The sequence below is a fragment of the Trichoderma ghanense genome, assembly GCF_004382785.1.
Source record: "Trichoderma ghanense strain CCMA-1212 chromosome Unknown scaffold_7, whole genome shotgun sequence".
Taxonomy (NCBI): domain Eukaryota; kingdom Fungi; phylum Ascomycota; class Sordariomycetes; order Hypocreales; family Hypocreaceae; genus Trichoderma; species Trichoderma ghanense.
The window spans coordinates 129,632-156,011 of record NW_027395670.1 but is presented as its reverse complement, the minus strand read 5'-3'; the positions used below and the strand labels follow the sequence as shown (position 1 = coordinate 156,011).

Sequence of the window (26,380 nt, the reverse complement as noted above, 5' to 3'; positions counted from 1 at the left end):
GTAGACTGTCACATACGACCATAGGTAGTGGAAAACTCGGGGTCCCGTCTGCTCCCCCATAGATAAGCCACTAACCGGCAGATTAGTAGTTGGGTGGGTGACCACCAGCGAACACCGGCTGTTGTATGTTTTTTCTTTCTTCTTTTTGTTTTTACTTTCTTTTTTTTTTTCTTCTTCTATTTCTGGTAGCTATATTTGTAAAGTTGTATAACCTTATACATATATACAGAAGAGCGAAGTATTAACCTCGAAGTGGTCCAAAGCAATTCTTCCATTTTCCTCCTGCGTGTCCATCTCCTCATATCCCTTGATACCCCCCTTCGTCACTCATCTGCTCGATTTTGGGTCTCACAGCGGACTCTTATACCGATGCTGATGTAGCCTATCCGATTTCTCTTCAGGGTTGTGTGTACGAGATCTGATTGACTTGCAAGTAACGAGTAGCTGATGCCGGTTTGCCTTGAAGCCACTCTGGGAACCAGGCGTTGAGCTGAATGTTCATCGGATGGATCGGTTGCTGCGACGGCGTGGCATATTTGGCCACCATCTCACCGTTGGCATAGAATGAGATGGCATCCTCCTGATAGTCGATCATATAATCGAAATATCCCGAGCTAGGGTCCCACGTTGGGAAGTACCCCTTCGACCACGACTTGACACCCAGTCGGTAAACAGTAAAGGCGACTTCCCATCTGCCCTTGTTGAGATATACTTCAATATCAATCTCATCGCTGGTGGAAGTTCCCTGGTACATGAAGATGCTGGAGATGATGCCAGGCAGATTCGGGACCTTGAACTGTGCTGCGACTTGGCCGAAGGGATACTGTGCCTTGGAGACAATCTCGCCGCCATCGTGGGTGCCCACGGGAATCTCACAGTTGAGCACTCCGCCGCCACTGGGATTTACATTGGCGGCTAGGACTGATCCTAGGCCCATTCGCCAGTTCGCCTTTTTCCATAAGTCGGGGTTGAATGTGGTGCAGTTGTCGACAAAGCTGAGTGACTGAGCTTCCGCCATGACTGTATAATGAGTGTTAGCACTCGGAGAAGTTTTGCCATGTTTTCAACGAGTGTTGCTTTACAACTCAAGATATAAAGCCACAATGATTGGTACTCACTGAAGATTCTATGCGTGATGGATAATTTAATACAGAATCCCACTGTATAGTTATTAGGCTTATTTAATAGAGTAGAATAAGTAGCGTACTTGTAGATGGATAGCTGATCCTTGGAACGGTGAAGCACTTTGCAGATCAGTGCGCCAACTCTGTCTGCGATGATTCTCTATGAACAAGATGATGGCCAGGCTTCTTATAGAGCTCTACAAAGGAGAAAATACCCATTTTGCCGACTCTTCGTCGTAATTCTACAGCCTTCTGCAGAGCTCATGAGTCAATTTTCGTAGTGGACAATCCTTCCAAGTCGATAACGCAGTATTGGCTTATGATCGTGCACACGGTTGCTGTGTTTCGAAAGCTTTTACCGTATTGGGGTGACTCATGGTAGCTGAAATCTCAACTGGGAAACACTTGGCAGCTGAACTAGGCAAATGGACCTAATTGGCTCCTCATAAATTGATGTGTAGCCATCAATTGGAACTGGACTTGTTATTCAAGACAATGTCTTGGCAAATCCTGTACGAAATAGCAATTCCTGCAGCGTTTGTCTTGCCCGCTATCATCACGGCCAGGTGCTCTTGTTGGCAGCCTGATATGTGGGATTAGTATCCTCATCCAACCGGATAATAGCAAAGGATTTCTGGTAGATAAATCCTGTATGAAGAGGGAACTACATCCCATGCGATGCAGAATGTAATCACTATCTACCGCCACTAAAACCAACCCCATAAATCAGACAAGTCGTTCATATCGTCCAGATTCGGGCTAATATTCCCTAGCAAATCCCTCATCGGGCTATACATCAAGCCCGACGAAGTCGCCGAGCCAAAGGCGTTCATCCAGGAGCCATTGGGCCCGTCTTGCGGCAGCTCCGTCGTCGGTCCAGCCATTAAAAAGTTACCTTGCATTGGCCTCAACGCAGAAGGAATGAAAGATCCCGGTGCGTCGGAGGTGGCCACAAGGCCAGTAGCTGGTGAGTCTTCCCCTTTGGGTGAAGTAGTGATTATTGTTGAGGCGGGTGTAGGAATGAGGGGCACGTTGCCCTGGGCCGTCTGGTCTGGAGAGAGTTGTGGCTGTTGCGCGTTCGCTTCTTTGAGGTCTCGATGAAGGATATTGGGCTGTGATGAGTGGTTGGTCTTGTTTGGTGAACCATTCTGAAAGTGTGGGTTGAAGCTGCAACTTCTCAGATATCTCTTCGACGACAATGCGAAAATCCTCTCGCCTAATAACGCGGTGTATTCTTTGCTGACAGAGGACAGGTCGCCTTGCCGGATATTGGGTGCCTCCAACTCGTACTTCATCAATTTCTCTCGCACATGGTCAAACTTGATAGAGAGGCTCGAAGTGATAATCTATAACAGTAACCCGATTAGCGGAGTGATAAGCCAAGGGAATGTAACAGTTGGCCTGCCTTGAAGAGTGTCACGTTGCGTCGAGCCTGGTGGCTGCGCTTTTCCATGACCTGAAGAAGTTTCCGCCCTGTGCTCAATGCTTTATATATCATATCTTCTTCGTCTGGGTCTTGATGCATGATGGCTATATAGTAGAGTGTCAGCATGCAGCTGGTCAAGGTCCGTATGGTAGGCCAGACTGCTTCGGTCATCAATCCCCATCTGCAGATATCCTGGCACAGATCGATAATGTTTTGGCACGCTTGGATGCAAGCAGAGGCAAACGGGGATCGTCCGGTGCTTTTTTGACCTTGTGTTGAATTGGAGGTCTCGATATCATAGTGTAAGAATGGTCTGTAGAGGCGGAGGTTTATATAGGAATGAGTCAATGCGAGAATAAACTGGGCTCTGAGATAAGCTCATCCAGGTCAGTAAGTGACATCTTTGTTTACGCATGAGATGCTACTCACCGCTGAACGGCGCGATCCTCGTAATATGTTCCCAGTCGGTATCCCGCGGGTATCTCCTTGACCCATTTCTCCAGGTCTTGCTCGATGCCCCGGATGGTATCGACTTTGACCACATAGTTCACCGATCCACGGCTTGCGCGACCTTTGCGAGGATAAACGTCTTTCAAAACTCGGTAGAGAATGTTTTGCAGTCGAAAATAACAGATGGAACCCGATGCGTAGCATATCTCATTTGGTGGCTGTTTGGCCACTCGCCCCCGTTGGATATAAGCGTCATTTACCTCCAAAGGTAGTTCTTGATCAGAATCTTCGTCGTTGACTAGAATTGGGAGACCAACACAAGTCGAGACTTCCAAGGAGAGGAGTTTCAAAGCCAAAAATACTCGTTTGCTAATCTCTCGAGACAATATGTCTTGCGTGTTGTGAAAAGATCTGTGTAGCCCCATGCGCAGGGCAACCGACATGGACGTGCACAGATAGGTATAGCACATCGGAGCCCGGGTGGTGTAGAGAAGGAAGAGGTTCTTGAAGACAATCGCCTGGAGAGAAACGAGGTCGTTGCAGCTCGCAATGTCTTGCAGCTGTTTGCTTTTGATGAAATATCGTGACCTAGAAACGAGTTATTACATGCTGACTACAACGGGCAGGTGTTTCGGGGAACATTTACGCCCTCGTAATCACCTCGTCGTATCCCAGTCGATGTCCATACGGATCGATGAACAAGCTGCCGAAAGCAATTACTGCATAGAGTAGGGGTAGGAATCTCCGCTCTTTCAAACTATACTCGGACGGCTCAAGTGAGTATATCATGTGGAATGAAAAGTCGAAACTCGGCCGATGAATTATGTGCAGCAGAACCTGTGCGTCTAGAGCAGCCTCGACAAGCCTCATCGCCTGATCTCTCGCCGGAAGAGGAACGTCATCGGAGTGTCGTGCATCGCTGTGGAAGAGCCCAGGGACAGATGCATGGACGGGAATTCTCGGATGGGTCACGGAGCTGTCGCCAATCTTGTCCATCAGCTCTTCCATGAACGTTCTCTCTGCAGAGGTGCCGTGGAATTCGATTTCGCCCTGCTCGATGAAGTGATGCGCCGTTGCGCATTTTCCCATTTCCTCAGTGTCTGTCTTTCCGGTGGTGGCATTGCTGGGCGAGGACTGCAGGTGTTGTTGGGTAGATTCGATCTGTGGTAGGCTGGAAGTTGTTGTTGTCGCTGTTGCTGTTATATCGACTGGAGCCGAAGGACAAGAGTCATGGTCATCTCTCATTTTCAATTTCTTGGCCGCATTTTGTCGAGATGAGGATTTCATCTTCTTGGTGGCGCGTTTTGACCGTTCTGCATAGACGCAGTCTATTCAATGCCACTGTGTTATCATAAGTGACACTCGAAACGGCTTGTCTGTATCGTACCCTGAAACGAGATGCTGCACTGGCCGCATGGTTCTCTTCTGTCGCACTTCACCTTGCGTCTGCGACAATATTCACATGACAGCCTCTTTGGTGCATCGTGAAAGTCTCCAGGCTGGCGAGGCCGATTATTGGTTATAGGTGGCTGAAAGAGATATCCGTCCCTGCTGCCGCTGTTTGTCTGGTCGGCTTGCTGTGTTGGAGTATCTGGAGACGCAGCAGACTGGGCGCTGTGCGGCGAGAGCGTAAAGTGATTGTTCTTCGGAGACATCAGGGTAACCTTTGTGTTCAACAAGCAGCGTCGCTGTGGTAGGTCTCGCCATAAACATAGGCAATAGGCTCCTCGGACAGAGAGCATACATAAGAAAGAAATTACCAAGCATAATAGAAAAAGAGGAGCCTTAACGACAGGTGAATGTTCCATACGCCGTCAAGGCGTTACAACGCTCCTCATGAGTAAAGAAGCGACACAAATCCGACAATGAGCGAGCGAAGCTGCTAACCAAAAATGCGGACTTTCGGAGCTTTCATATCGGGAACTAGCCTGATTCACGGAGGATGACATCCAATCAGACTCATCGAAATGACGTTCTCCTTGCTAGGATGGCAAGTCCTGCCTCCGCATACCCGCATAACGTGTCTGCCGAATCGGCACCGAGCGAGATTTGGTGTCTGGCGATGCCTTGTTTGTCAGTGAATGCAGAGATATTGCAGCCGTTGGGGAATTGAGCAGTGAGGTGCTAACCTCAAAGACGGTATGAACGGAGATTTGGCTGCATCCTCCGGATGTTGTGGCGACGAAACCTTGCAAAGACATCATATATACAGTTCTGTTACGTTGATATATAAACACCTGCTCTGGCATCAGTCATGGCTGGATTGAAACTACCATTCGTTTTCACTTTCAAATTATCTCTTCTTGTTTCCAAGCTCAGTCATTGACACAAACAGTTCAATTAATCTTGATACGAGCGTCTTCTATTGCCGCCCAACATGTCAGAGAAATCTCAACAGGATGATACTGAAAAGGTAGAATCGAACCCACAGCGCACACCGCGAGGCGTCCTTGACTGAAATCATCCACAGCAAAAGCCCAAAGGCGAAGTGTATCCTGTAACAGACATGGAAAAGGGCATTATAGCATGGGACAGCCAGGACGATCCGCTGAACCCAAGGTCAGATACGCGTCCGTACCTCTCAAGTGTGGCATCAGGCATCTGACATGGTTGCAACAGAAAGTATCCTGCTTTCAGAAAGTGGTTTCTCCTATCGATGGTCAGTATCATCACATTGATCAGGTAAGTCACGATCCCCGTTACCCGTCAATCGACAATAGCATCGAAGCATGGCAACTCAACAAATCACAGTCCACTAGCTTCGTCCATATTTGCTCCCGCAGTAGCAAACGCAGCAGAGGAATTTGACACAAAGGGGTCAGTCTTGAAGTCCCTAGGTGTAACAGCATATCTTTTCGGCTATGGCGTAAGTTTAAAGCCACTGTCATGATCCTGGAGTCTCAGCCAACAAGTCAATAGTTCGGTCCACTGTTCCTATCACCACTCAGCGAAATCTACGGACGTCGGATCATCCTTAGCTTGTCAACATCAGCCTTTGTCCTCTTCCAGATAGGATGTGCTCTTGCACCCAACTTTTCCTCCATCATCGTCTTCCGACTGCTCACAGGGCTAGGAGGATCTGGATGTCTTACAATTGGCGGCGGAGTCGTTTCTGACCTATTTGAGCCAGAGCAGCGTGGACTCGCGATGGCCATCTACTCATCTGGGCCGCTCTTTGGACCTGTCCTGGGGCCTATCTGTGGTGGCTTCATTGCTGAAGGCGCCGGATGGAGATGGGTAAGTCATAATATCTCTTTTCAGTCTCAAAGTAGCCTCGTACACATACTTACTCAGTTGAATAATGCAGGTCTTCTGGGTCCTGGTCATCGTGGGTGGCACATTTACGCTGTTTGTCATGATCTTCAACCGCGAAACGAACCCCGTCATCATCATCCAGCGCAAGACGAACCGCCTGCGAAAGGAACTCAATCGTCCTGACCTCCGCAGCTACTACGACGAGTCCAACAAGCAGAAGAGCAAAACAGCACACTTCATCCACCGGCTGACGACGCCCTTTCAGCTGCTCTTTGGGTCGCCCATTGTCGCCATTGTGGCACTGTACATCGCAGTCGTCTACGGCTGTCTGTATCTCCTCTTCACGACTGTCACGGAAGTCTTCCAGAACGATTATCACTGGAGCGAACAGATCAGCGGGCTGGCGTACATTGGCCTGGGACTGGGCTTCGTTACTGGCCAAACGGTATTTGGACTTTTCAGTGACCGAGTGCTTGTCAAGCTCAAGGCTCGCAACAACAATGTTTTCGAGCCGGAAATGCGCCTCCCTCTTACCATTCCCTTTTCGCTCTTCGTCCCGATATCGTTCTTCTGGTATGGCTGGTCCGTTCAGGCACACACGCACTGGATTGTGCCCATCATCGGCTTGTTCCCGTTTGCATTTGGCCTGATTGGCATTTTCGGGACGCTGCAGACGTACATTATTGACTGCTTTCCACGATATGCGGCGTCGGGGATTGCAGCCATCACGGTGACTCGGTCGTTTTTTGGTGCGCTTCTGCCTCTTGCTGGTCCCCCTATGTACGACGCGCTAGGATATGGCTGGGGCAATTCATTGCTGGGCTTCATCACTCTAGCCATGGTCCTCATGCCGATTTTGTTCAACCGCGTAGGAGGAGCGCTGAGAAAGAGGTCGCCTTTCCAGGAAGCTGCCTCGAAGTGAGACATTGACCAATGCGGACTACAGCGGGATAGACCCTTACAATCACGCCTCCTCTGCTTAGGCATCTTAGCTGTGATACGTCGAGGCGGAAAACCAACACCTGGCCCTTACGAATTGGGGTGAGAGATATATAGACACTACCTTAGATTGGAACACTGTATTCGAAAGAATCCGTCTTTCAATTTTCAAGTTGGCAACTCCCGCATGTGATATCATGAATTACTCGTGTCCCTTGTTCGATGGCTTCACTCTGAATCGTCTCACAGGGGAGAAGTCAGCTAAAATTCGAAAATCTAGCGTGACGCAAAGCTCAATCTCCCCATGTTCTGACATCCAACTCCCAACCAATTACTGCCCATGGGGATATCCAGCTCCAGGTTAGAGAACGCGTCTCTCCCCGGAGATTCGCGTCGCGAGCTGACAGGTCGCTTTCCTCCCCCTTTTCTCACACCACTTTGATAGCCGGCTGACGTCAACTAAACAACGAGGCGCCAAAACACCAGACGGGCCATTAATTCGTATCACAATAACGCGGTTATACTGCATCTCGCGTTCACTTTTTTTCTTCTTTTTTTTTCCTTTTTTTTTTTTCTTGGTTTCTTTCGCTTCTTCTGTGCTTGCTGCCAACTGTGCTTTCGGTTCGTCATTTCCGCAGCCATGAAGCGCTCAACCAGAGACGCAGACGATGGCAGCAGTGCCCAGAACCCCCCCCCGCCAAAAGGCCTGCCACCACCAAGAGAGCTGCTGCAAGCAAGAAGACGGCCGTACAGGCTACAGAACCAGCAGACATAGCCGTTGCTGCAGGGCCTGCACCGGCACAATCGCCTTCTCCCTCTCCTACCATTCCCAACACTCGCAGAGTGCCTGTCGGGCCCAATGGCGAGTTCTTCATCCCGCAGACGTTCCCTATGGAGAGCATGAAGGCCCTCGACAAGATGGGCGTGTCAAAGCGATGGGTGTCCATTGACGGCCAGCCGAACCGCGAGTTCACTCTCGGCAACCGCCGCTGGTGGGAGCTCAACTCGCCCTGGCTGGAAGCAACAAAAAGTCCATCGGCTTGACTGCCAAGCATTGGAAGATGAGAGAAGAGGCGTACGCCAAGGGCGAGCCTCGCGGAGATGACGAGGGTGATAAGCCTGACGATTTTGTTTGCATTTTGCCGCCTGCGTTGGAAGCCCGGGATTCAGAAGAAGATGAGGAAGACGATGAGGAAGACGATGAGGAAGACGATGAGGAAGACGATGAGGAAGACGATGAGGAAGACGATGAGGAAGACGATGAGGACGAAGATGACGACGAGGAGGAGGAGGAAGAAGAAGAAGAAGAGGAGGGAGCCAAAGCCAGGAAGGAAAAGGCTAGGGAAAAGAGAATTGCCATGGGCGAGGTCGTGGGCAAGCTTGCTTCTCTGCATCCCGAGCATAAATGGGTGTCGACGATGCGTGGCAATGAACGACACAAGTGGTGGATCTCGGAGCTGCTCAAGAGGGATCAGGATGACTTTCTCATGCATGATTACAACGACTTTACCTGGTATGGCACCATCGAAGTGATGGAGAACATTGTGAGCATTTCAATGGCGATACTCGTCTATAACGCCAGTGGCTAACCTGTGGCTATAGTTTGTCAACTTTGAAACGGTGCTGAAGCGCAAGAACCATACCGCCATGGAACTGTGGTTCGAGCTCGAAGGGCTCGCCTTGGTCCTCAACAGCGGCTGTGTCGAATTCCAGAGTAAGCCAGCCTCTTTCGCACAAGTCTTACGTTGCTTGTTTGTTGACTGACGTTCCCGAAGTGTGCGACGACGCCGACCGCTGCGGCAAGATCCTCGAACTCGTCGGCTACATGACCATCACCGTCATCACTTCCCTCCAGAAGAACAACCTCTTCATCAAAGAATCTCGAATCCCCAACATCGGCATCATGCTCGCTCTTGTCCTGAGCTATGCGCACTCAATGGGCGTCGACTACGGCCGGGAGGACCAGGTCGGCTGGACGCCTTATGTCGTGAAGCAAGCCACCATCGCACAGATCACGCTGGCTGGGCCGAAGAAGTTTGAAGAGACTCTGGAGGGGATCAATGAGTGGGGTGCAGGAAAGACTGCTGCGTCGCAGGCCAAGTGGGCAAAGGGGACGTTTTGTGGCAAGGTATGTTGCATATTCGCTTGGCCCCTTTTTGTTGATGCGAAGCTGACAATGCTCTCTTTTAGCTTGCGGCTTATGGCTTTCGAGGAGGTAATCAGTTTGACATTACGACGATGTCTGCTGCCGAGAGGAAGCAATACTCCTATGCAGGATGATCAGGCGGTGTTCTACCAAAGCCGCGTATATCTCAGAAACTGTCTAGACCAACTAGACAATCCAAGTCTTCACATGGAGATGCATCTATCATCCAATTCCCCGGACTTTTCAGGACGAGCTCGGGAACAATTCTAGCAGCTTGGGATGATTGGGTGTCCCCATCCCATTATCGAATCCCATTACTTGGTCTCATAAATTCCGGCTGTACCGCATCCAAAATTTGTTCTATGGCGAAGTCAATCAGCACACCCGGCTTCCCATACCGCACCGAGTTGATGAATCTCAAGCCCCATGGAACTGACTAATTAGCCGTTCGCATCCATATTGCGATAACAATACGGGTCTATGGTGGTGCTCTCATCAGTGCTTTGAAGCCGGATGGATTGTCTAAGGATTGGTTGGTATCCCACGGCCTATGATGGCTGGATGCTTGACGCTGAATGAAGGTCAACTTGACAGCACAAACATACCATTGCTGCCCAACGCCACGGACGATGCGCCAATCAAGCTGCAATGTTGGCCTAGGGATGTCTTGAAGAGAAAAGACTTCGGAGGTTGTCATGCTTTATACTTGTTATGCACGCTTCCAAGGTGTTCCATTGACAGTTGCAGGCAATCTGCGTAATGGATATCAAGTCCAAGGACTAAAACGTGATCCGCCCTCTGTCATCAAACCCAGGTCTTTGAAACCTTCAGGTAACTTCATTGATAAACGATCCCGCGTGCCTGTCCATCTTCAATCTATAAACAGCCGGCGATCTAGGACTCCAGATCCGGAATACCCACATACAGCAACCGGTCCCTCCGACCACCATCAGGCCAAGGCTATTTCTTCCCGGCTCTCGGCTCCTGCCAGATAACCTTCTAGACTGCCCACCAGCTTCTTCCTCCTCAGCTTGCAACCGCTCTAGACATCGCTGGGAGCCTTTTTGACAGCCGCCACCCGGTCGTCATGATCATGCCTGCACCTCTCCTTTGGGAATAAGCTTGCACGCTTATCTCGAGAAGACAGTCAGATTAAAGACCCTGTCAGCCTGTCACCACGTGATCATACGATTCTCCAGGATAGCTGTGCGTCAAGGATGAAACTGATAAGATTGGGAATTCTCCCGTCTGACCGTCTGCAGGGTTGATGCATTCGTGTCTTTTTCGAGGGGTTCTACGCAAAGAGAACTGTATGGCTAGCTATCTTGAAAAGCCTGTGTCGACCCGAATTAACGCACAATGGCCTCAACGATTGTAATTGCTTCTCTCATTGCCTTGTCGGCTGCCACAGAGGGCGTTCGACCCTATGAAGCGCCAGGTCCGGATGACTTGCGCAGTCCTTGCCCAATGCTGAATACGCTGGCAAACCATAACTATTTGTACTGCCACCTCTCCAATCGGAAGTCAATTGACGATAAATCGGGGCTAATTGGCGTTTTCAAGACCTCACGACGGCCGCAACATCACAGCGCAGCAATTGACCGATGCAGTCACCGAAGCCATCAACCTCGATGCAACGGCGGTTTCAAAGATCGCAAAAGACTTCATGAAGGCTATGAACAAGTCCGCCATCGACTTGCCCGACTTGAACCGTCCCGGTATCATACAGCACATTGCTTCCCTCACGCGAGACGATGTTACCGACGTTGACAGCCTAGAGTGTGCTGCTTCTCCCGAGCGAATCAAGCATCTTTTGGAGGACAGCACCAGCGACTGTCTCACAGTTTCTTCGCTTGCAAAGTCTCGCCTCCACGTCGAGGCTCTCTCAGCACCTCAGGAACTGACGTTGAAGGAGTCATTCTTTACGTATTTTGAAGCGAGTCTCCTTCTGCTGATGATGAATGATGGACCAATTCCATCGGGATGGAGCTTCCCCTCGCCAAACACCTATTGCGCTCCCAAGAAAAAAGTTGAGACCTGGTTGACGGAAGAACGATTCCCGGTCGAGCTGGGCTGGAAGAAACCTGAACGGAAGCTGGGCATCGTGGACTTTGTGCCGGCCATGAAGGGCGTGTTTGAGGAGAAGAGGTTGCAGGCTGGAAACGGGCCGCTGTGGAAGGTTTTTGTTCCCTCTTTTCTGCAGAAGCAGGAGACTCATGGCGAGTTGTGAGGGAATACACTAGGGTAGTGCATATCTAAATATCTTTTCCTTTGATAATACCTAAAAAGGGCATGACTGGATTGTCGAGATGCAATTGTTGAGCGTGTCCGCACAAGTTGCAAAAAAAATGAAGACAAAGGCAAAAAGAAAGGAAATGTCAATGCGTAATCTGGGAATCGAACCCAGGGCTCCCCGACGTTGCGGATGGCAACGGAGAATTTTACCACTAAACCAATTACGCTTTGATGCTTGGGTGGCTTCTTATTGTAGTATACAGACTTAGCATCACGGGGAGGGAATCGGTCGGTGCATTTGGCCAATGCTTCGTTGCTAAGGTACCCTTGAATCTATATGAAATGCAGACCTTTTGACGCCAACGTAATTGCTTGTTCTTCAACTATTATGCATACATTCCCTTCATTATAACTTGGCTGTAATAGAGGAAGCTAGCATGCCATAGTCGTACAGTGCTATCGTATATGTCGACCAGACCTCACCGAGTTCTACAACTGATCCTCTCTCGTTGCTTTTCAGGAAAGATGAACGATGAAAAGCATCTAAGATTCGGCTCAACTTACATCAAACTCGTCCATAGCCCCAGACGAATCCGAAGGAAGAGGTCCAATCAACATGCAGTAGCTGAAAAGGAAAATGCAATCGACGAATTCCAGTCGTCTCCGGAAACAAATCGTCATCGCTGCTACGGCGCTGTCGGCGAGTCTGTGTTTCGGTTGGGATCCGTTAAACTACACCGTGACGACTGAGCTTCCGGCCTCACGACTTCGAGATCAAGCTCGTGATTCGAAATCTATGTCCATCCTCTCCGCTCAGAGGTCGTTGTCCCAAGACCCAACTGGAAATACCCAACCTATCAGCACAGCCACTCTACTGAGCATTGACATGCAGGCAAACTTAGACGACCAGTAGCAGCGCTCAATTTGAACCTTTTGGTGCCACGGACGAGGTCACACAACATGAAGGCAGCCTTTTCTGCCTTGTTTTGCTGCCTTACCAAGCATAAAGATTGACCTTCTCCGCATTTGACACAGCGGCTCTTCATGTCCTCTCAGGTTGATAAACACGTCTACCATCTTGTCAACACCTTGAACCTGTCGAAGGATCATTTCTCTTTCCCTCGATCCGAAATGGAATCCAACCATCAACCCGCGGAAACTCCTCTCCACCAGCGGATCGTTTCCCAACAGGTGGATGCGCAGAAAGACTCGCCGCTGTTTTCTCTTCTTCCACCGGAAGTACGCTCCAAAATATTTGCGCTCGCGGTCGCAGAATACGAAGATGTGGACAACCCATACCCCATTGATGCTTCCTGGAGGCCCTCTCACTGTGCACCGCGCAAGATATGCCTCAACCTTCTTCTGACATGCCGCGCCGTGTACCTTGAGGCCTGTTTTCTCCCATTCGAAAGCATAGAGCAATCTGTCTGGCTCAATAGGGCGCACTCCCATCCAATGCTCTGGGCGCAAGCCATGCAAAAGATAAACAAGCTGCTCGCAACACTCGAGCAGCAACTGGGTCATGCAAAAGGCGAGATTGGATGCTTACATGTGTATGCAACGGTAGAGGCGGTAGAACAAGGCATACTGCTCAAACAGGTATTACGATCGCCTGGATTACACCCACGACAGCTCGTTTTGACGATTAGCCATGACGACTGGCCGGACTGGAACTGGGATGCGCCGTTGCGCTTTGAGGCCGATTGGATCAAGAGAATTTCGGGCGCCATTTCATCCTCAACACAAGTATTCAACATAGAGCTTGAGGCGGTAGAGCAAAAGAAGGACCAACTCGATGTTGTCGGCAAGCATATAGCGGAGCATTGGTTCTTCAGACGCTCTGATGGCACTGTCTTATATGCAGATGTTTCCGGCAAATGTCTTCGGGTATCGCAATGGATTGGTCCCAGCTCCTGGCGCAACGAAGGCTGGGCATTGGACTTGAATGGCGTCAAGAAGATCAAGTACTACAACTTGGTCATTACGTTTGAGTCACAGCTCACAGTGAAAGCAAAGGGAGGTATGGTTAGTGAAGCGGCCAAGAGGAACGCTGCGGACCCTTTATACGATCATCTTTCAGTGAGGATTGCGGACACACCAGAATCCTAATCTTGGAACCACATAGTCTAAGGTTAGATGGAAGAAGAGATGGTGATCAAGCCAAATGCCCGCAGAGGGAGCAGCAACTCAATATTGCCACAATCAGTCCATCTAGCATTGTCTTGGTGGGCGAATTATGAGTTACACTTTCATGCTTTCATATATGCAGTTTAATATTTTTCAAGAGCTGGGAAACGGCGAAGGTGCAGGTATCGCCAGAGTTGGAGAAAGTTTGCGAAGCAGGGCACGAAAGCTTCTCATGTATAATGTTGCCGATTTTCGTGCTGAGCTCCTTCTGGTGGCATTATTACCTCGCCTAGATTGAAACTCGGCCAAAACGCCTGCAAGATGTTAGGAACGGAAGTAGTCCTACGAAGAATTTGTTGACTTATACACTTACGGATGAGTCTAGATCCAGCCAGTCTGTCAGTTGCCAGTCAAGAAACATGGGCATGTCTGCGGCCAAGTTGCCCTGAATAATGGAATCGAAGCCGGCCCCATCATCAGAATCCATGATGGGAGTACTGATATCTTGGTCCATCTGATGTTCGTTCGATGTCGTGCAATGGGACCTTGGAAGCTGTGGAGTTGACTGCGCCATAGCAGCGGCCTTGAAGCCTTCTAGTATAACTGCGTATCGTCGGCTGGGAGAGTTGGAAGCAGTTGCTCGAGCAAGATGGTCGTGGCAACTCTCGGCCAGCTGCATCAATCTCGTTCGATAGCCTGGATCATCTGTGACGCCCATCCGATGTTGCTGCATCAGCCACACATAAGTGACCACGAGTGCACAGAAAGTCACATAGTGAGTCCACCAAAAGGCGTGGAAGATGGGACTTCCGCGAGCCATAGTGTCCACCGACTCGAGAACGTCTTCGGCGGCCCTGATACAGTCGCTGACTTGCGTTACGTAGGCTGATGCAGGGGTGCGCATGAGAAACAGGCGGTTGACGTGCATGATGGCGTGCGAGTGAGCGAGTCCAAGAGCTAATGCTGGCCTTCGATAGCTAGGGATCAATATCGAGGGATGGACTGCGCCTAGGTGAGCCGGGAGGCTTTGGTGCCAGTCGCGAATGCTTTGTGTCAAGCTTTTGGCTGCGGCTATCCTTTCAACCTCAGGACAGTGCTTTTCTGTGTACATTTCCTGTGAGACGGCCCCGATGATCTTAGCGATTCTACGTCAAGTATGTTAATGAGATGATAAGACACGCTTTCAAGAAACGAGTTATTGCCTTACCGCGCGTGAAAGACCAGAGCGTCAGTATGACATCCGCGGCGATCATCAGCATCACTAACAGGGCCATCTGCTGACATGTCCTCGTCGTTGATCCGATCGGGCAAGTCTTGATCAATGTTGTCGTCGTGAAAGTGGCGCGGCCGTCCGAATACAACTCCCAGATAGTTGTCCAGGACATAGGCAGTCCAGAATGTGCGGAGAGAGCACTGCTTCTCGATGTAATCGGCTGCTGACTTGTGTCTTCTCCTCCAATCTGCGCGACGCTGCAAGCCAAGCGCCGATATAAGCTGCAATGCAGTTCCGAAGACGTACCAGCTATGATTGAAGCGTGAAGTTGTCAACAGGTATAAGACTTGGACGATGCGGACCTGAGCTGATTCTAGTCTGGGGTATCCCGTCTCCTGGTCCGCGAGCCGCATCGAGAAGCGGAAAAGATGGTCACCTAGGCGGAGGGCCTGACAGTCTTTGGCAGAATAACCCTTGGATTTCTCCTGGTGGAATTTTGCAATTGCAAGCATCACGTATATGATGGCTGCTTTGGCACGGCCGATCGTCTGCCATACCGCCACACCGTCTCTCAAGTTTCTCTCCATTGTGCCCAACCAGGACTCCGTAGATGGGCGGTGTAAGATGCGGTAGGTGGCGATACAGACATCAAAGTATAGCGCCAACAGAGCTCTGGCATCTTCAGGATCAGGTAAGTCAGGCTGTTGCTTCATATCCTCACCGTTAACTGCCAACGGTTTGTCTCCAGCCATAAACGTCAGCTGGTCCTCTGCCAGTGCCCGCGAATCATCAATGCCTCGACTGTCGCCACGGGCTGAGAGACGTCGTGATGCGCGATGAAGGAACGCGAGACTCGACGTTGGATCAAACACCTGGCCCTGGATCTCTGCCATTCCAAGTTCCGGAGACGCCCGCGAGGGAGCAATACGCCCTCCCCGCTGTTCAGAAGGCCGATCCAACGTCACATCATTACTTGGAGTTGTACCAGAACTTGGTATAAACGTCGTGGCGTCAGTCAGAGAATGCCTGCTGCCCCCCGCAGACTGCCGATGGCTCACATCCGACGATGGAGGAGGCGTGGGCGGCATGCCGCGAGTGTACCTTGCTTCATATAGACATACTCGGCCCCTTGATATGCATTTCGCGCATGGCTGGTCGCCGGTGCACTTGGCCTTTCGGAACTTGCAAAAGTCACAAGCACGGCTAACCTTGCGCGTCTTCCGAGGGGCAGCGTCAGGGAAATCCGTTGAAGCATGGTCGACATCGACACTCTTAGCGCTTCGCTTCTGGCTAGAAAGCCCGGGTGCCATTCGGCTAGTCAAGACGAGACGCAGTGGAAGCGGGAGTTGATACAGCGCCTTTGTTTCCGAAATGGAGCTTTGTAAATCTGCTTGCTGTCACCGCAACTATAGGTACAGTAGAGAAGAGGCGGAAAAGAAGCCGAAGGATGAAGTATTAATACAGGGGCAAGACAGCGGAGTACTGAAATAGTTGCGTGGAGTTGTGGAGGGGAAGACAGGGGTTGTGATGGTGTCACGATGTGGGGAGACTTACGAACATGAACCCCATGTCCCGCTCTGGGAAGGCCTAGACTTAATGCAGATCGCTGGGTTGTTATGCGGGGACTATATATACTTTGATGGAGTTGAAGACGTGAGAGGCTGTTGTGTAGAGGTACTTTATATCCAAGATTGAAGGGTACCACGGCATGCGCCTTAGAGAACTTCACTGGTATCAAGCTTCACGTTCAATGCTTCTGAGTTAAAGAGAAAGCACAACAGTTCATACTCAATCACGTTGATATCCAATGAACGGTGGTGAAGCAAGCTCGCAAGCAAACCATTACAAAGAAGAGAGTGGCTTCATACATCATGATATATGTAGTGTGTGGCCTTGCAACACACGACAAGACCTTCGAGGCCAACGAAAGCGTCGTCTCTCAGAGCAAATACTTAAACAGCAAACTCTTATCGCCTAGCCTCAGCAGCTCGTCTTCCGTATAATGCGCCCTAACCTCGTCCTCTGGGATCTTAGACTTCTGCTTGTTCGCCCACATATAGCTCAACTCAAGGACGATAGCCGCAATGACGCCAGAAGCACCAAAGGCCAGAGAGAGCCCAAAGCCAGTGCGATATGTTGGTGCTTCGTTGTCAAGATACATGAAGCTGCCAATGATGCCTCCAATGTTGCCCATGCAAATACAAAAAGCAAGACCAATGGCTCGACGGCCAGCCGGAGCTAGATTGTTGGCAGCCCAGCTTGTGGCTGACGGATGCACAGGATAAATGCCCATGCAAGTTAATACAAGAGCAAAGTATCCCGGGCCCGTATGGCTTCCCCCAAGCTTGCCGTTGAAGCCCATCACCACCGCGTATCCAATGGTGATGAGCGACATGGGCACAGCGATGAAGGGCATCCGCCAGAGAAACCGATCCGACAAGTAGGCAAAGAAGATGGAAGAGATGGCGCCCGCCACGTAGGCCGGTACTGTCATAAGCTGCGCGGTAGTGTTGCTGGTAAAGCCCATGGCCTTGACGATGGAAGGGAGAGTGAATTTCGTTCCATATGAGCAGGCCGAAATGCACAAGAGGATGTATGCTTGAAGATACAGCCTCCAGTTGGTGAGAACCATCTTGAGTTCGAACCAGTCGAACTTCTTATCAGCATTCTGTACCGAGAAGCGTCCACCTTGCTTCACAAACGATTGAAGTTCAAGGAATCTGATCTCATCTGGAGAAAGCCATTTTCCGGATAGCGAAGGGGAATCCACGAGAAAGAAGAAGCAGAGTATGCCGAGGACAGTCGTAGCGATGCCCTCAAGGAGGAAAATCCACCGCCACCCTTCGTAGCCCCCCACGCCATCCATGAGAGCAATTGCAGCAGCCAGAAGACCAGAGAATGCTCCAGATAGAGCACTGGTACAGTAAAAGTATGCAATCCGTACAGCAAGTTCTTTGGGCATGTACCAGAAAGCGCACAGATAGATGGCGCCAGGGTAGAATCCCGCTTCAAACACGCCCAAAAGCAGTCGGACAGCAAGCAGGCCGCCGAAATTGCTGACAACTCCATGCAAGGTCATGATGATGCCCCAGGCAGTGACGAGAGAACCGAGATAGACAGAGGGTCTGAACTTCCTCAACAGAACGTTGCTGGGAACTTCAAGCAGGATGTAGGGGATGAAGAAGAGCGCCAAGACGACGTTATACTTGTTTCCGACAAGGTGAAGGTCTTTGGAAAGGCCTTCAATCTTTGCGTTGCCGATGTTTGCGCGATCGAGCTGCGATATCAAGTAAAGGATCGCCAGCATTGGTACCAACCGCCAATCAACCTACATGCCACCAAGCATCAGCATCAGATAGTACATATACTTGTGAAGTATTGATACGATGGTTTGAATTACCTTTCTTATGATCTTCTTTCTTTGTTTCTCTGTAAAGCTATCGTAAAAGGTTGCGTCTGCCTCGCTTAGACCCAGAACTATAAAGTTGTCGATGATTCTGACTTGAGGCGACTTCTCCAAGTCATGCTTCGCATCGAGGGCATCCCTGTCGTCCACCAGGACAATGTCTGGCTTTTCAATTTTGGCAGAGTCCGCCGCCATATTGAATATTGCGGAAGGACACCAACAAGCCAAAATTGTAAACAACCGGCTTGTTCCGGACTGAATACGAGGAGGTTATAGAGCGGCTGGGGAGACAGAAGAGAAACTCCTTCCTCTGTTGTCACGAAACGAACCGGACTTTGCCAACATTTTATTATCAGCCGGTTCCTCATCTGCTTTCATACGGGTGCCGCATGCGAGCACATCTACCGTACCCCAGATTTACATGCAACGAGCCCCGCGTTTGGTGAATCCGGGGTAAAGTTCCACTCACATCTTGCTAAAGAACCGGTGGATGCGGCGGACCTTTATCCGAAGCCAAGAGAGAAGATCGTCGGACTGGCGGATAAGGATCCGAACTGGATCTTGAAACCTCGGTAAAGCAGTCAGTAGCGGAAAGTATGCTGTCGTCGATGTGTCGTTGAGTATATGTAATTGGTCTTCTGCAATCACAGTTGGTGTTGCTTGTTCGTGCAATAAGCCGCTTATGACCACGATCATTGGACGCAATCTCTCATCTATCGTATGAGCCAATAGAGCCAGAAGCATCATGCCTGCTACGATATACATTCCTTCATCTCAGCCGGAGCCACCAATGGCCTCGACTGAACTGGGCCCGACTCCCTCCCCGACTACTACCACAACTCCTACCACTACACTCAAGCCTGATTCAGCATTACAAACAGTCGATGCATTGGTACGTCAACGGGCCATCAACTACCCCAATGACCACATTGTCTCGTACCCGACTTCGGGCGTCGACTTCGTGGACTACAATCTACAACAGCTTGATGTCTTTGCCTGGAGGGCGGCAAATCGCTATGCGCAGTCAATTCCGGTGCGGAAGTCTTCAGAGGAGAAGCCGCGTGTTGTAGCTGTCTGGGGGCTTTCAAACTTTGAGTATCTCATCACGTTGCTGGCGTTGACGAAGCTTGGGCATGCAGTCTTGCTTGTCTCTACGAGAATCACGGTTGAGGCTGTTGAGTCTCTTGTAAAGGCTACGTCGGCAGCTACAATCATTGTCGATAAGAAGCATTACAATACTGCCAAAGAAGTTCAACAACTGGTGCCGTCATTGGAGCTGCTTGATTTTGTTGATCGCGCGGTATTCGAGTATTCAATTGAGGCCCATGGCGATACTCAGCTTGATGCCCATCTCGATCCTGAGGTTGAGACTCACAACATTGCCTTTATCATACACTCAAGTGGTAAGTTGTCACGATGCATCATGTTTGCTTCGACTCAACAATAACCATGAGAAAGGATCAACTGGTCATCCGAAGCCGATATACCAACCTCACAAGTCATGTCTCGCAAACTACTCTGTGAGCATGAAGATGAGAGGGTTCATCACATTGCCGCTTTTCCACAATCATGGAATCTGCAACTTCTTTCGAGCCCTACATTGCCGAAAGTCCATCCACCTTTACAACGCCGAGCTCCCCTTGACTCAAGACTATTTGCTCAAGATTATGCAAGCACACCACTTTGAGATTTTCTACGGTGTTCCTTATGCGCTCAAGCTACTCTCGGAATCTCAAAGAGGCATTAGCCTGCTTCAAGAGCTAAAAGTTGTCATGTATGGCGGCTCGGCCTGTCCAGACGACCTCGGCAATCTTCTTGTCGACAATGGGGTCAATCTCATCGGCCACTATGGAGCGTAAGTCAACCTGACCCCTCTTCTGCATCACAAGGTCCGGTATTGACGACCCAGAATAGGACCGAGGTCGGGCAGCTGATGACCTCTTTCCGACCCAAAGGCGACAAGGCGTGGAACTACGTACGAGAGACTGACAACATTTCTCCTTTTCTACGATGGGTCCCACGACGCCCAGATCTATATGAATGCGTCGTCTTGGACGGCTGGCCGTCCAAAGTGCAAGCCAACCAACCTGACGGCTCCTATGCGACGAAAGACCTGTTTCAACCTCACCCAAGCATTCCCAGAGCATGGAAGTACATTGCTCGACTCGACGACACGCTTGTTCTCGTCAATGGCGAGAAGTTTAACCCAGTGATAATGGAAGGCAAGATTCGATCCAACAAAAACGTCGCCGAAGCCGTTGTATTTGGCGCTGGACGGGCGCATTTGGGGATGCTGATTGTTCCAGCAGCAGCATTGGCCAGCCGCACTGAGGAAGAGATACTCAATGTAATTTGGCCGGTTGTCGATTCGGCAAACCAGTCTGCGGATGCATTTGCTCGAATTTCGAGGAACATGATTCGAATACTGCCGCATGATTGCGCATATCCTCGAACAGACAAGGGGAGTATCATTCGCCAGGCCTTTTATAAACAGTTCCAGCAAGAGATTGATGAGACGTACGATCTTGCAGATACTGTGCCCGGAGAGCTTGCTCAACTCGATCTCCCAGAACTACAACAGTTCTTACGCGATCTTCTTCAAAGAACACTCCGCTTAGCCGGTCCAGCGAAAGACGATGACGACTTTTTCGTCTTGGGCCTCGATTCCCTGCAAGCCATCCAGATGAGAAGTGAGATTCTGCGGAGAATCGATATTGGCGGACATAAGCTTGGTCAACAAGTCGTCTTTGAGCAACCATCGATCAATAGGTTGAGTAGCTTTCTGTTGAATCTCCGCACTGGCGGAATCACAGAGGAGGAGCCATCCATCGTACAGCAGATGGAGAGTCTGGTGACAAACTATTCGGCCAAGATCCTTTCAAAGTCCACAAGATCGTCCATTGTCAGTCCAACAATTCGAATAGTTGTCGGCATCCATTGGCTAACCTTAGGCCTCTTCAGGTTGTCACGGGCGCCACGGGTTCTCTAGGAGCCCATCTAGTCGCAAAACTGGTGTCTCGGCCAGATATTGATCAAGTGTACTGTCTAGTTCGCGCTCGCAACTCGTCCCATGGTCATCAACGAGTCGTAAGCTCAATGCTGCAGAGAAGAGTCTATCATTCACTGTCACTCTCTTCTCGACGCAAGATCAACGTCTTGCCATCAGACCTGGCGGAACCGAACCTCGGCCTCTCTGGAGAGGAGTACGACACAATAACCAAGAATCTCACTGCTGTCATTCACTGTGCCTGGTCAGTCAACTTCAACATGCACCTTCTAAGCTTCGAAAGGGCAAACATCGCGGGCGTTTGTAACCTCATTTCCCTCTGTCAATCAGCGCAGCCGCCAGCAACCATGAACTTTTGCTCGTCTGTCAGTACATGCTCGCAGGCGACAGAGATTCCGGTCCCCGAGCGAGTTCCGGACTTTTCATGGGCACAGAATATGGGGTATGCCCAGTCCAAGTCTGTCGCTGAGCACATCTGCGCGAAAGCTGCCTCTCAAGGCGTTACGACTCGTGTGTTGCGCATCGGGCAAATCATTGGCGATACGGAGCACGGCGTCTGGAATGCTCAGGAAGCGGTGCCTATGATGATTCAGGCTGCAATCACCGTTGGGGCTCTGCCAACCCTCCAAGAGACGCCGTCGTGGTTACCGGTTGATGTCGTGGCAGATGCTGTCGCAGACATCTCACTCTCTGGAGCTGGTAGTGTCTTTGCCAATGTGACCAATCCGCAAGTCTTCAGCTGGACTGACGACCTTTTGCCAGCTCTGCGCAAATGCGGACTTGTCTTTGACCAAGTTGAGCCCAAAGAATGGATCAAGAGATTACGAGCATCGAATCATGATCCAATTGCCAACCCGCCAATCAAACTGGTAGACTTCTTTGCATCCAAGTACGATAAAGATTCCTTCAGCCCGTCCAAGACATTTGCTACCGATGTAGCACGATCTCTGTCACCGGCGCTGAGCAAAGTTCCAAGTCTTACGGAAGAACATGTCGCCAGATTCGTCGCCTACTTCACCGAGAGAGCATGGAACGTCTCGCCATCTCCAGCCGGTATTGACAAAAGGGCGATTGTCTTGATCGGGCCTTGTGGAACAGGCAAATCCACAATCGGAAGGGCGGTCTCACGAGCGCTTAATGTTCCCTTCATTGAAGGTGACGAGCTGCGCTCACGCTCGGCCACCGAGAAGATGCGCCCTGGGGTGAGCCTCATTGATGATGATTGCATATCTTGGCTCGATCGAATCAATCAACGCGCGACATCTACACTTTTCGAGCTGTCTTATGGCTCAGTGATCATCAGTTGCTCTGCGCTGAAGGAAGTGTATCGGGACCAAATCCGCCACCATTTGTCTGCACACAAGGTCAAGCTCGTTTTCATTGACCTGCAAGCCGACAAAGAAGCTCTCGTACAGAGGTTGCAGGAGCGTCAGGGACATGATATGAGTGCCGATTTGGTTGAAAGCCAGATTGATTCATATGAGCCACCTGGTAGCAAGGAGTATGATGTTGTGCCTGTTGATGCGGGAATGGATGAGAAGGCGGTGTTGGAGACGGTTTTGTGGGTTTTGGATGACGCTCGTGGATGGTTGTGAGGGGATCTCTCGCACATGTGTGATGCAGTTACGTATAGATATGTTCTGATGGTATGATTTGATACTCGATCTAGTCGACGACCTGTTTCCCTGTTTCTCCAAGATTAAATCCGAGACAACGCGCCCCCTTGATGCAAACGAGCCTTAGATATCTTGAATCACAAAGGCTCCATCAGCACCAACGGTCCTGCAGGCACTATCAAAGGCCCCTGTCCCTCTTGTACAATCCTCCACTTGGAATCGGCATATCCCAGCGCATAGCGTCCAATATTCGGTGCCGTCGTGCGATAAAACGCCGCCCGAAGCGGCCCCTCTTCATCCTGATCCCAGTACAGCCTCCGGAGCCAGCCGTGGAGTCGAGGATAGTCATGGCGGATTGACTTGAGATTGCACTGGAAGACGCTGTGATACGCCACGTCGAAGCGTGCGAGGGTCGTGTACAAGCGTATATCCGCCTCGGTGATGGAGTCTCCAAGGAGAAATGGCTTGCCGTGACCGAGATGCTCTTCCAGTCGATCCAGTGATGCGAAGAGTGGCCCGATATTTTCATCGTACGACTCCTGGGACTTGGAGAAGCCTACTTTGTAGACGCCATTGTTGACCGTGTTGTACACCCACTCGTTCATAGCATCAATGTCGGCTCTAAGAGGTGACGGGTAGAGACCCTTTCCGGGGCGGTTCTCTTCGCGCAGATTCTCGGGCAGAAACTCGTCAAATTCCGAGTAAAGCATGCGAATAATCTCAGAAGATTCGTTGTTGACGAGGACGTCGGCTTTTTTATCCCACAACACGGGAACTGTGTATCGACCGGTATAGTTGGGGTCAGCCTTGAGGTAGAGCTCTTTGAGCTTTTTGAATCCGTGCAGGGGATCTTCTGAAAGTGAACCTCCTTCGCCGCTAAAGTACCATCCTTCGGGGCCCATGTGAAAGTGGACTTGGTACAGGTCGATGATGGAATCTAGCCCTTTGAGGAGCCGCACTATCATTGTTCTATGGGCCTATACAAGATGTGCCGCAGGTTAGCAGATGAAAATGAGAGGTGGACAGAGTCCGTTCTGGTTCACCAACCCATGGGCAGCCGGGCGAGAGATAGAGGGCATAACGACCCTTTTCAGCTGGAAACTGAGACGTGGGGTCCTTGGAGATGAAGTTGCGAAACGTGCTGTCTGGGCGAGTAAATCGGCCCTTGTCATGATAGTTCTGGATGGAAAAGGAAGTAAGTGAGCGAAACGATATTGTCTACTTTGGAATTGATGCAATCCATACCTGTTGAGCCGACGCCATCTTGCGTGGCCGATACAAGCAATCGGTCACTGTTTTGCTGCCTACTGTTTGGGGCAATATATGAAGCGAAGACTCAGTCCCTGTTGCCTCCAATGTGAGAACAGTTGAAGATGAGGCATTCCATCTATTTCATTACAATGCCTACTGGCAAATGTCTTATACCTCATACTCATGAGGGCTTTTCTCGTCATTGAAGCAATCCTGACGTGATGAACAAGCTTACAAATCGAAAGTCGCAGCGCGGGGATGGCATTTCCAAGCCTTTATCAATCACGGCTCGGGCCGCTAGAGGAGAGCACAGTCTTGCGATCATAGCCTGTTAAGAGAAGATCTATTGCATCGTTAATGCTTACCAAATTGCGAAAGCGTCAAGTCTGGCCAAGACCTAAATGGGTCTTTTGAGGCGGCCAGAGAGTGCCGAAGACTTTGTGCTACAATCATGTCCGTAATAATTCTATGGCAATCGTACCTGCTGATTGGAGGCCAGCAACTGGGTAACTGAATCGTGATTATGGTGGCAACATCTCTTGGTTCGTACCTCGGTGTCTACAAGAGGGAAGAGTGAAAGATGGCACAAATCAGTCTGCGACCCGCACGCTTCCTTTTATTTGTAGGCTAGCCATCAGTATCTTGCTTCACTCGGTGTATACTTGCTTGTGGTCTTTTTTCTCAAGTACATAGCCTATTCACATATGCCTTGCACAACTCCTGTAATTGAGAGTGGCTCATCTGCGGTGTGATTCATTGAGTCTAGGGGAAGAGAGCGTGTGGAAGACATCGATGGCTTCAGTCCTACCTGAAAAGCCACCAACCACCATATGACTACACGTAGTCAAGGTTCAATTCCCAACCTCAACAATCCAATTTGTTGTTTTAAACAGCCACACAACACAGTATTTACGGGGAAAAGCCTACCTAGTCAGAAGAGACAGAGCCAAGCAAACCATCCTACCTTAGTCCACACTTGTTCCTCCAAGTTAAGCGTCGGCATTGTTCCGGAGAGTTTCCCGTCATGGTATGGCACTCCTGCTACCTACAGTTTATACGCCGAGCCGTGATGTTGTCTAGCGACCGGCCGGAGGGTCGAACAGGAGTAAGCGAGACCACCCAAGTCAGATCCGATTTCGCCGTGTTTGACAGGCTCAGGGGTTGAGAGAAGTCTTCTCCATGAACATTCGCTCACACAGTTTACTTTTCTACCCAGTATCAGGTCGAATAACGCATAGTAAACTCATATCGGAAATGTCAAGTTTCTAATGGCTCGTCTTATCATATGTTTTCTCTTATACTGTGTCTTTCTTTGCCGCCTGTTCACTCGCAAACCGAGGAGTCTTTGCCCCATCTGAGTTCTGGAAAGGGGGCTGATGATTGATCTTCGGGTAAAGGTTGTGGCATCATTGAAAGTTTACACCATACCCAGTGCATGTAACCGAGATGGAGTGGCCAGCATGAACGACCAGCCTGTGAGTACCTAGGCACGAAGCTACTACCTAGATAGGCAAACAGAGGTCCTTTAGCGATGGAGCCGGAAACATTACTTGTCTTCAGAAAGGCAATATCGGACAAAAACAGCAAAATCTCGTTGAGAAATTTTCAGCCACGTCTGCAAAGAATTCCGCCGTTGGCAAACCTTAGTGGAGGTTAAGGTATGGCAAGACCAAACCCTGACATAGGTAGTATGCCGCAGCCGGACAAAGAGAGTACGTCCTTCAACGCTTCTGCTGAAGCTATGCTCCGGATGGAATGCTGAAAGGGAGAAGAAAATTTCGATACATCGGAATCTTGAAGGTATTTCCAAGGGTTACTTACCTGGCTCTTCAACAAGATGTGCTGCCAATTGCTCTGAACCTGGAGAAACTTGCTCCAAGCATCCTTTCGAGCTTGTAGGTCAAAACGGAAGACGTAGACTTTCGCTTATTCTCCCCAACAAACGCCAAAGAATGGCGTCCTACCTAGAACGGGTGTTTATACCTTCTTGGCTTGTCAGTCTGAACCTACAAGAGTAAGGTTCCCGGAGACTGAGTTAAGGCTATAGATAAGCTTAATGCTGTAGTTGGGAACTTAACACACTCCAAGGACGCCTTGTGTGAGTCTGCTATGGCATCGTACTTTGGTTGAGCAAATAGAATTTAGAGACTGGAACTTTGGAACGCCTCAACAGCCTCTGTCACAT

The 26,380-nt window shown here is 50.1% G+C and overlaps 10 protein-coding genes across 10 annotated transcripts; 5 read left to right on the top strand and 5 right to left on the bottom strand.

Annotated features, from left to right (window-relative positions):
- Positions 1-397: 397 nt before the first annotated feature.
- Positions 398-1,018, bottom strand: CCMA1212_006190 (Beta-glucanase; the record flags this gene model as incomplete). The annotated part of the gene is made up of 1 exon (XM_073703425.1): positions 398-1,018. One exon carries the CDS (start codon positions 1,016-1,018, stop codon positions 398-400), a length of 621 nt encoding a protein of 206 aa, XP_073557709.1.
- Positions 1,019-1,831: 813 nt separating this feature from the next.
- CCMA1212_006189 (Activator of stress protein) lies at positions 1,832-5,214 on the bottom strand (the record flags this gene model as incomplete). Its single annotated transcript, XM_073703424.1, is given in 7 exon segments — positions 1,832-2,470; positions 2,545-2,863; positions 2,980-3,588; positions 3,647-4,328; positions 4,388-4,664; positions 4,973-5,001; positions 5,012-5,214. 7 exon segments carry the CDS (start codon positions 5,202-5,204, stop codon positions 1,832-1,834), a joined length of 2,748 nt encoding a protein of 915 aa, XP_073557940.1. The 5' UTR covers positions 5,205-5,214.
- A 163-nt stretch (positions 5,215-5,377) lies between these two features.
- On the top strand, positions 5,378-7,177 carry CCMA1212_006188 (uncharacterized protein; the record flags this gene model as incomplete). The annotated part of the gene is made up of 6 exons (XM_073703423.1): positions 5,378-5,413; positions 5,471-5,559; positions 5,620-5,682; positions 5,752-5,866; positions 5,920-6,237; positions 6,308-7,177. 6 exons carry the CDS (start codon positions 5,378-5,380, stop codon positions 7,175-7,177), a joined length of 1,491 nt encoding a protein of 496 aa, XP_073557941.1.
- Positions 7,178-7,833: 656 nt separating this feature from the next.
- Positions 7,834-9,474, top strand: CCMA1212_006187 (uncharacterized protein; the record flags this gene model as incomplete). Its single annotated transcript, XM_073703422.1, has 5 exons — positions 7,834-8,186; positions 8,216-8,738; positions 8,797-8,908; positions 8,970-9,322; positions 9,385-9,474. Coding segments are annotated over 5 exons (1,431 nt in total), but the record flags the coding sequence as incomplete, so codon positions are not given.
- A 1,225-nt stretch (positions 9,475-10,699) lies between these two features.
- On the top strand, positions 10,700-11,570 carry CCMA1212_006186 (Chloroperoxidase; the record flags this gene model as incomplete). The annotated part of the gene is made up of 2 exons (XM_073703421.1): positions 10,700-10,839; positions 10,904-11,570. 2 exons carry the CDS (start codon positions 10,700-10,702, stop codon positions 11,568-11,570), a joined length of 807 nt encoding a protein of 268 aa, XP_073557947.1.
- A 1,136-nt stretch (positions 11,571-12,706) lies between these two features.
- On the top strand, positions 12,707-13,684 carry CCMA1212_006184 (uncharacterized protein; the record flags this gene model as incomplete). Its single annotated transcript, XM_073703420.1, has 1 exon — positions 12,707-13,684. One exon carries the CDS (start codon positions 12,707-12,709, stop codon positions 13,682-13,684), a length of 978 nt encoding a protein of 325 aa, XP_073557948.1.
- A 248-nt stretch (positions 13,685-13,932) lies between these two features.
- On the bottom strand, positions 13,933-16,229 carry CCMA1212_006183 (Activator of stress protein; the record flags this gene model as incomplete). Its single annotated transcript, XM_073703419.1, has 3 exons — positions 14,910-16,229; positions 14,076-14,847; positions 13,933-14,016 (listed from the first exon to the last, which is right to left on the bottom strand). Exons 1-3 carry the CDS (start codon positions 16,223-16,225, stop codon positions 13,933-13,935), a joined length of 2,172 nt encoding a protein of 723 aa, XP_073557942.1. The 5' UTR covers positions 16,226-16,229.
- Positions 16,230-16,854: 625 nt separating this feature from the next.
- Positions 16,855-18,516, bottom strand: CCMA1212_006182 (uncharacterized protein; the record flags this gene model as incomplete). The annotated part of the gene is made up of 2 exons (XM_073703418.1): positions 16,855-18,243; positions 18,316-18,516. The coding sequence occupies 2 exons, from the start codon at positions 18,514-18,516 to the stop codon at positions 16,855-16,857; spliced, it is 1,590 nt and encodes a 529-aa protein (XP_073557943.1).
- A 550-nt stretch (positions 18,517-19,066) lies between these two features.
- On the top strand, positions 19,067-22,923 carry CCMA1212_006181 (Linear gramicidin synthase subunit D; the record flags this gene model as incomplete). Its single annotated transcript, XM_073703417.1, has 4 exons — positions 19,067-19,724; positions 19,780-20,176; positions 20,236-21,223; positions 21,283-22,923. The coding sequence occupies 4 exons, from the start codon at positions 19,067-19,069 to the stop codon at positions 22,921-22,923; spliced, it is 3,684 nt and encodes a 1,227-aa protein (XP_073557944.1).
- A 158-nt stretch (positions 22,924-23,081) lies between these two features.
- Positions 23,082-24,123, bottom strand: CCMA1212_006180 (Glutathione S-transferase omega-like 2; the record flags this gene model as incomplete). Its single annotated transcript, XM_073703416.1, has 2 exons — positions 23,082-23,921; positions 23,992-24,123. Coding segments are annotated over 2 exons (972 nt in total), but the record flags the coding sequence as incomplete, so codon positions are not given.
- Positions 24,124-26,380: the final 2,257 nt, after the last annotated feature.